At 51.0% G+C, this 8,824-nt stretch overlaps 1 protein-coding gene across 2 annotated transcripts; it reads left to right on the top strand.

The window, feature by feature from the left end:
• The first annotated feature begins 2,148 nt into the window (after positions 1–2,148).
• Positions 2,149–8,644, top strand: LOC124706522 (alpha-1,3-arabinosyltransferase XAT3-like). Of its 2 annotated transcripts, none has more exons than XM_047238186.1 (6): positions 2,149–2,519; positions 2,683–2,793; positions 2,877–2,924; positions 3,045–3,170; positions 3,340–3,441; positions 7,234–8,644. In XM_047238186.1, the coding sequence occupies exons 1-6, from the start codon at positions 2,372–2,374 to the stop codon at positions 8,400–8,402; spliced, it is 1,704 nt and encodes a 567-aa protein (XP_047094142.1). In that variant the 5' UTR covers positions 2,149–2,371; the 3' UTR covers positions 8,403–8,644. The 2 variants fall into 2 exon arrangements, with proteins under 2 accessions (XP_047094142.1, XP_047094143.1); XM_047238187.1 differs by having other exon boundaries at positions 2,150–2,519; positions 3,048–3,170.
• Positions 8,645–8,824: the final 180 nt, after the last annotated feature.

Below are 8,824 nucleotides of genomic sequence, written 5' to 3'. Positions count from 1 at the left end.
CCTTTTTTGCACCAAACCACAACTCAAACTTTTTGTTGCAAGGAACACCAATGTTTGAGTTAATTATTTGCATGGAGGACAAACACCCATAGTTACCTACTTTAATGAACAATTAGATCGTTGGGCCCACTGTTAGCAGACGTGGCATCATTACCGCCCAACCCCGCCGCCTATGTCATTCACATCCAGCCCTGTCGCCTACTAGCATAGCTCTTCAGCCTCGGTCACCTGCGTGACCCCTGCTGCGAGCACCTGGCCCTAGCCAACCTCGGCTACTTGTCGGCGAGGAATCGCACAGGTCTCTGCCACCCCGCCTGAGGTGCACTCCCAACCTAGCTGTGACGCCCATACCCATCCATAACTTGATCCACCCCGGCAACAGTGTATCCAGGTGGAACCGGATTGAAGTGGTATCTTTGATCAGGTACTGGCGGTAAGACATAGCCGATCGCCGCCTTGAGCGTTAAGTAGCCCATCGTTTGGAAATGTAGCTCACAAGGTGTCGACTGCGTGATAAAGTCCACATGATAGAGATCGGGAGGCATCCGCGGATCCACGAGGAGGGAGGAGCCATCTCGCGGATCCACATCCGCATCATCACCGAGCGGCTCCGTGGAAGCCACGCCGCTTTTCCGCTGAGATCCCTGGTTGGTAGCATCGAATGCAACTTCTTCTATCTGCGGATTAGGTTGAGGTTGGGTGATTGTGACTGAGCCTGACATTATCATCCTCACTTGCTCCATGCTTGGTCCAACAATTATAGCTGGGCATGAAACCTTTTCAAAGCAGGTGGGAGTGAATGACTTGCCATTCAGGGTATTGCTTCAAGTTATGGCAATAACACATGGACAACACATAAAACCATCCGCCTGTGGGTTTTCCTGAGCCACACGTATAAATTCTTCCAGGCCCGATCTGAACTCGGGTAGACGTCGGTCAACGTACATCCATTGCCGCCGGTTCATCTACATCAAATAATTAATTAAGTTTATCAATAAACAATTACAAAACATCATAATATTTATAAATAGTGGAAATTAGCACCGTACAAATGAAAGGGTAAAGTTGTTGCTTAACCTTGATCGAGGAGGAAAGAAAGAGGAGAAAGCTTAAGTGTCGCTCCGGCACCTCATCTCATTTTTGTTGTGTGTAAAATCAAGCGGCATCACTCTCTCAGACATTTCATCGAGCACCTTATGTGCATGCCAAAGAGAAGCAAGTTAGCACTCAACACACACACCTTCTCCTAGCAAAAATGAAGTGAGTGGGCTGGTTGGCTGGGTAGCTGAGCTGAAATAGGGCTAGGGACCTTTAGCACCGGTTCGTGTTACGAACCGGTGCAAATGAGCTATCTTTTGCAAAAGTTTCGTCGCCAGGCACGTGTCAGCCGAGGAACCTTTAGCACCGGTTTGTGTTACGAACCGGTGCAAAAGATAGCTCATTTGCACCGGTTCGTAACACAAACCGGTGCAAAAGGTCCCTCGGCCGGCTGCGCCCCACGAACCGGTGCAAAAGGTCCCTCGGCCGGCTGCGCCCCACGAACCGGTGCTAATGACCTATTTTAGCACCGGTTCGTGCCAAATCCGGTGCAAAAGCCATCTGGGACAAAAAACCAAAGCCCTTGTTTCTACTAGTGGAGGCTCTATTTGTCGAATTGGTTCGCTCGACCATAGTGGCTGCCACATATGTCCTAGTAGTGGGTCCGTCGAGCTAACTATTTGTCAAACAAGCAAATTACACATTTTGTGTTTCTGTTCAAATAATTAACCCAAATGTTGGTATTTCTTGCAACAAGAAGCTAATGTTGTGGTTCTGTGCAAAAGAAGCACCAACATCTAGTGTTATATGCTAAAACCTCATCCCCGCTCGCCGCCGGTCGAAAGTCTCCGACAGCGGCAGCACTCCACCTCGCACGAATCCCGCAGGCACGGATGGCCGCGCCGTCGCTCGCCGCCGGTGCGCCCCCTCTGCACGGACACGGGGAGCTAGAAACTAGAAAGGCTGCGTTACGCCACTCCTGTTTCCCTTTCCCGGTACCGAGGAAAGAAGGCCCGGGAATTTGATTTGACCGGGGGTTAATGCCTGTCAGCTCGAGCTGACGGCATCGAGAACTCAGACAGTTCCACACCAAACTCGGGCCAGCTAGCTAGCGAAGCCACCTTCTCCACCTCCTCGGGCTCCGCTGCCTGGTCAGACGCACAAGTACACACGCAACGGGCCAGGACTGACTCCGTCTACTCCTTCTTCGCTCATCTTCCACTGTCCCCCCCGCGCCTCTTCTATTCTCCCCGGTTCCTTCCTCTCCCTTCCTTCCTTCCTCGAGAGCTGGTCTTCGTCTCCTCGAGCTGGACAGGGGCAGGGGTCAGGCGCGATGATGAAGGAGCGGCCGAGCTCGAAGCTGGTCCGGGGCGCCCGCCAGGAGTCGCGGCGCTTCCGCCTGCTCGTCATCGTCGTCGGCTTCTTCCTCGTCTCCCTCACCTTCGTCGTCGTCTCCAAGCCCGAAGCCATCCTCTTCGGCCGTAAGCCCCTCAATTCCACCTTGCTACACTCTCCGTCGATTGGCCCGGCTTAATTCTGCTGCTTCGTCTTCACTTGCTATCTCTAACTAACTAACGAACCTACCAGCTACCACTTCGCCCATCGTCGTGTAAAGGCGGAGTAACTGACTTCTTGTTCTTGCAGTGAGCGGCAAGCTGCCGACGGACGAGGCGCCGGCGTCCATCCTGATCCAGCAGCCGGTCGACAAGCAGGCGCCCGTCGTCGCCTCCAAGAAAATCCCCACCGGCGCTCTCGGTAAATAATTCGACCCTCCATGCCTTACACCAGTTTGTTTACCGGGCTTACCTGAACACCTTGCGCCGGTTTTCTCTCTGCAGGCGGTGACCCCAAAGTTGTGGACGACGAGGCAGATGTGAAACCAAAAGGTAACCAATCTCCACTTTCATTTCACCCCAAAGGCGCGCGTCCTCTTTTGCTCTGCGCGCCTTTTCCCCCGCAGCTCATCTTGCCGGTCTAATCTAACAAACGTGTGGTAACCTCTGCTGCAGAGATCAGAGACGGCAAGGAGGAAGAAAACAACGTGCTGAGCGAGCCGGACCCGGCGAGCGGGATGACGGATCCCACCCACAACAGGGACGGGAGCGGCCATAAATCGGACTCGGAGATGTTAGGTTAGCAGTCGCAGTTCCGTCCATAAATTTGCAAACAGTCTCGTACTAGTCTTCCGATTGCTAACGGATCCGTGATTTGACTCCCTCAAACCGAGCCGAGTCGTTGCATGTTCTTTCCTACTGTTCCGATGTTTGGTCTGAAATGTGGAATGGGTTGGACTTGTTGTAGGTGGGGAGAAGAAAGAGGCGGAGAAGCATAGAGTCACGCTCCCAACCGTCTCCAATTACACCATCCACGACAACGAGGACCCCTCCAATGCTAAGCAAGAAGGTACAGGCTCCTGCATTTATCCATTCCTTGTGCATTGCCTGACGCAGGCAGCGCCCATTCATTTATTTGAATCTGCCAATTTCGTTTATCCCCTGTTTCCTCTGCGGAATGGGCCTGTCAGAGAGTAGTACTACTCCATGAAGAACTTGATTCTGTTTCTAATGACAGAATAGAAGCAGGTTCTTTAAAAAATACTGGCTCTGTTGTCAGAGTAGTGCAAGTGGACCGGTGGTACTGAGGTGTGGACTTGTGGAAGTAGAATTGGAGCCTGAAATGTCTTTCTATAAAATTGCAAGTAGACGCTCTCATCTTCAAAGAGGTCTTTCTACCGTGCATGCTACCCCTCGTGCACACCATATCAGTCACTCCAATTTTTAGGAAACACGGCGAAAACTTCATGATATAGCACAACACGAATCTTGAAGCACAAGATCGACACCAGAAAAATGTATCCTAGGTAGCATGCACGGTGGAAACCCCGTGTTCGAACTGGAGAGTTATATGGGCACGAGTTATATGTACTGGCCTTAATTTGATCCGAGTGACCTGTAATTTTAAAAGGATCTTCGGTAGTATCGAGCACTTTACAAGCATCCATTTTCAATCCACAAGATCCAGACCTCCAGACACAACTGTATAGTATCAATTCGATGCCGTTTTCAGTGATACCGACCATAGCGTTTTTTTTTTCGAAAACAAGGTTGTACCTCCGGCCTGACCAGGATGGATATTTATTTGATTTATCCATTTCTTCTGCGTTGCCTGACCAGCCCCCATTCATTTATTTGATCTGCCAATTTTGTTTGTCCCCTGTTTCTATCTGTTGTCTGAGTACTACTCCATTAAGAACTTGATTCTGTTCCCCCGCAAAAAAAAAAGAACTTGATTCTGTTTCTAATGACAGAATAGAAGCAGTACAACCAGACTACTGGTTCTTTAAAAATACTAGTGCTAGTGTACTAGTGGTACTGTGGTGTGGTAGAAGTAGAACTGGATTTCCCTCCAAAGCACCATCCTAAAGCTTCTCAGCAAGATGATCACCAACAGGGTGCAGCCCCTTATGCCTGATCTCGTCTCGCTTGATCAGTCAGGTTTCATTAAAGGGCGGAACATTACAGACAACTTTGCTTACGCTGCTGAGTTGATCCAGTGCTGTCACAAAAGGAAAAAGCCCACGATCGTACTGAAGCTGGATTTTCGCAAAGCTTTTGACTCGGTTGATTGGGGGGCACTCGATCAGATTCTGTCAGCCCGTGGGTTCAGTTCGGCCTTCTGTGCGCAAGTTCGTGTTATACTTCAGACTGGGCGGGCGGCGGTTCTCCTCAATGGCGTCCCTGGCCGATGGATTGACTGCAAGCGGGGGCTCCGTCAGGGAGACCCCTTGTCGCCGTACCTGTTTGACATTGTCGCGGACGTCTTGCAAGAGCTCATCGTGGGCGACGTCTCAGACTTGCGACTGCGGCATCCGCTCGTGGACGACATGCCTTGCCCGGTGATCCAGTATGCGGATGACACGCTCTTGCTCCTCCGCGCTGATGCATCTCAGCTCCGGCGCGCGCGCTGCATCCTGGAGTCGTTCTCCAGGGCCACAGGGCTTACTATAAACTTCACCAAGTCAGCTTTCGTCCCTATCCATGTGCTAGAGGGGGATGCGCGATCGTTGGCTTCCATCTTCGGTTGCCCGCTGGCCAGTTTCCCGCAAAAATACTTGGGCCTACCCCTAACTGCCACGAAGCTGCGTGTCTGTGACCTTGATCACCTTGTCATCAAGCTCGAGAAGCGCGCTCCTGGCTGGAAGGGCTCGCTACTACACTCTGGCGGCCGCCTCGTCCTGACTGATGCCGTGCTCTCCGCGCTTCCATCTCATGCCATGTCCGTGATTCTCCTGCATGGCACTACTGTGGAGCGCGCGGACAGACCTCGTCGCGGGATGCTCTGGAAGGGACAGTCTAAATGCTCTGGTGGTGACTGCCAAGTCGCCTGGCGTGAGGTTTGCAGGCCTCGATCTGAAGGCGGACTCGGTGTTCGAGACCTGCATTGTCAAAACCTGTGCTTGTTGATGAAGTTTGTGCACAAGCTTTTGTCTGGCGAGGTCACGCCTTGGACGCGGTGGGTGCGTCGCTGGTATGGAGACTTTGGCATCGCCCATGCTCCATCCGCGCTTGACACCCCCATTTGGCGCATGTTCAAGAAGGTGTTCACCCTATACTGTCATCTCACGGTCGTCGCTGCGGGGTCGGGTGCCACGGTCTCGTTCTGGTTGGATAACTGGCATAAGGCTGGGCCTTTGTTTGCTCGCCTCCCTGCGCTGTTCTCACACTGCACCCAGCCCGAGGTGACCATCGCAAATGTTCTCCGCCCCGCCGGGTTGTCCCTGCCGCTCCAACCACGTTTGACCGCCGTGGCGACTGCCGAACTTGCGGTTATTACTGCAGTCCTAGGCGAGCTCCCTCTCGCCGATGGCCCGGACATGCGCACTCTCCCAGGTGGCGGGCCTTTCCGATCCTCTGACGCCTACAAACTTCTGAAAATTTCTGGGGTGTCACTCCCGTTGAATGACATTAACTGGGACAATTTCGCACCAACTAAGGTGAGGATTTTCTTCTGGATTGCTCGGCACGGCAACACTAGAACGCGTGCATTCCTACATCGCCTGGGCTGCCTTCCCAATGCTGCTTGTCCATTCTGCTCGGCCCATGAGGACCTACAACACATGTTGTTTACCTGCCCCCGTCTCGGCCCGCTTCGTGCAGCTCTGGGTGTGCCGGTTGCAGCTGTCGCCGACGACCTCGACGGCATCTGTGAGGCCATCGGGGCTCAAGCTACGCATCTACCCGCCACAACGCACCACACTGTTATCCTCCTCATCCTCTGGATTGTCTGGAAAAGCAGGAACCGCAAGGTCTTCGACGATGCTTTGACTCCTCCCCACCAGCTTTCGTGCATGATCAACACTCACTGTGAGCTCTGGCTCCATCGCCTCCCGAAGAAACTGTCTAGTCCTCTCATGGAAGTGTGGTGTGCGAATGTCTGTGAGGCTCTAAACCCGCTCGTTTAGCCTCGTGTGTGCGTTTTTTCTCCCGGTGTGGTGAGGCTTTAAGTGTCGCCTTGTAATCCTCGCTCTTGTTTGCGGTCTTCCGCCTATGTTTTGGATTAATAATAAAGTTTCAGGTGGGGCTTTGCCCCCACCGTTGACCCGTCAAAAAAAAAAGAAGTAGAACTGGAGAGTGAAATGTCTCTAAAATTGCAGCGGGATGCTCTCCCACTGTGTACCTTCAAACAAAGTCTTTCTACCGTGCACGCTACCTATCGTGCACACCATACAGGTCAGTCCAATTTTTACGAAACACGACTAAACTTGATGATATACACATTACGAATCTTGAAGCACCAGTTCGACACTAGACATGCATGGTATGTAGCGGTAGAAACATGGTATTTGAACTGGAGCATTATATGGGCACAAAGCTAGAACAGTGTAGTGGCCTTTGAACTGAGTAACCAGGAATTTTGAAAGCATCTTCGTATGGAGCACTTTACAAGCATCCATTTTCAATCCACAGGATCCAGACCTCCAGACACAATTGTATATTATCAATCCAATGCTGTTTTCAGTGACACCCACAGTAGCTTGCATTGATTACTTCGCATCACGTGTCACAGCTCTTATTATTGATGCCTTATCATTGCTTTCTGTATCCACTGGATCTGATCCAGCTGTTTTGCATGTTGCCCTTTTTTAATGAACATACCACGTTCCTCATATAATGTAAGAATCTTCCATTTTCTCAGGTGCAAGTAATACCCAGCAGCAGGGAAGTAAACCCTTGTGTGATTTCTCAAATTTCCGAGCAAATGTTTGTGAGATGCGCGGTGATGTTCGAATTCACCCGAAGGCAACTTCAGTCTTGTACATGGAGCCTGAGGGTTCACAGAGAGACGAGGTGTGGAAGATTAAGCCTTACCCTCGGAAAGGTGACGAGTTCTGCCTCAGCCACATCACCGAGCTGACGGTGAAATCAAGCAAAGTGGCGGCCGAGTGCACCAAGTACCATGAAGTGCCTGCTGTGATCTTTTCACTGACCGGGTACACGGGCAACCTGTTCCATGACTTCACCGACGTGATGGTGCCGCTCTTCACCACCGCCAGCGAGTTCAATGGCGAGGTCCAATTCCTCATAACGGACATGGCACTCTGGTGGACGATCAAGTACCACACGGTGCTCGAGAAGTTGTCCAAGTACCCTATTATTGACTTTAGCAAGGATGACCAGGTGCACTGCTTCAAGCATGCCATCGTCGGCCTGCACTCGTACATGGAGTTCACCATCGATGCAACAAAATCACCGCATGGTGTCACAATGGTTGATTTCAACAGGTTCATGCGTGGGGCTTACTCGTTGGGCAAGGACACCGCTGTCATGCTCGGAGAGAACCCTAAGGTCAAGCCAAGGTTGCTCATCATCAAGAGGCACCGCACAAGAATGTTCCTCAACCTTGATGAGATCATTGCGATGGCCGAGGGGCTCGGCTTTGAGGTGGTGATTGATGAGGCCAATGTGAGCTCCGACATCTCTGGGTTCGCGAAGCTGGTTAACTCAGTTGACGTGATGATGGGTGTCCATGGGGCTGGGCTCACGAACTGCGTGTTCTTGCCACAGAATGCCACACTCATTCAGATTGTGCCATGGGGCGGCCTGGACTGGATATCCCGCATTGATTTTGGTGACCCAGCTGAGATGATGGGTCTAAGGTACAAGCAGTATGCTATCGGTGTCGACGAGAGCAGCCTCACCGATCAATACCCGAGGGACCATGAGATCTTCAAGAACCCTATCTCGTTCCACAAGCGTGGATTTGAGTTCATCAGACATACATTCATGGACAAGCAGAATGTGAAGCTGGATTGCAAGAGGTTCAGACCTATTCTCTTGGAGGCACTGGACAATCTCAACCCGTAAATAGAACTGGTCTTCGATGCTCTTGTACAACCTTCCACGTTTACCAGATTCATTTTGTGTAAAATTTGTTGTTCATTCTCTCGTGGCCTGTATGAGAATGTATGAATTAATGTATGGTCTCATCTATAGAATTTTTTTTCTAGGAGTTACTTGTGTAAACTATCATATAAATTATCCGTCGCAGCGTCGCTGCAAGATGGAACGAAATTCATTCTAATCATAATATAGGTCCCTCAGGCTCATCTCCATTTCTCTAAATTGTTCTGCAAAAAATATTTCGCATTTAAATAGTTCGACTTTCCTTTACCAACTACCAACCATATGATAATCCAATCTGCTGAGGTGTATTGCCATCTAAGAATGTGCTAAAGTGCACCTGGATCAATCAGAATTATGGGAACAACTGCCCACTGTTTCCACAT

This window comes from Lolium rigidum, chromosome 4, assembly GCF_022539505.1.
Source record: "Lolium rigidum isolate FL_2022 chromosome 4, APGP_CSIRO_Lrig_0.1, whole genome shotgun sequence".
Classification (NCBI taxonomy): domain Eukaryota; kingdom Viridiplantae; phylum Streptophyta; class Magnoliopsida; order Poales; family Poaceae; genus Lolium; species Lolium rigidum.
Note: the sequence above shows the minus strand (reverse complement) of the source record. Positions and strands in the feature narration are given on the sequence as shown.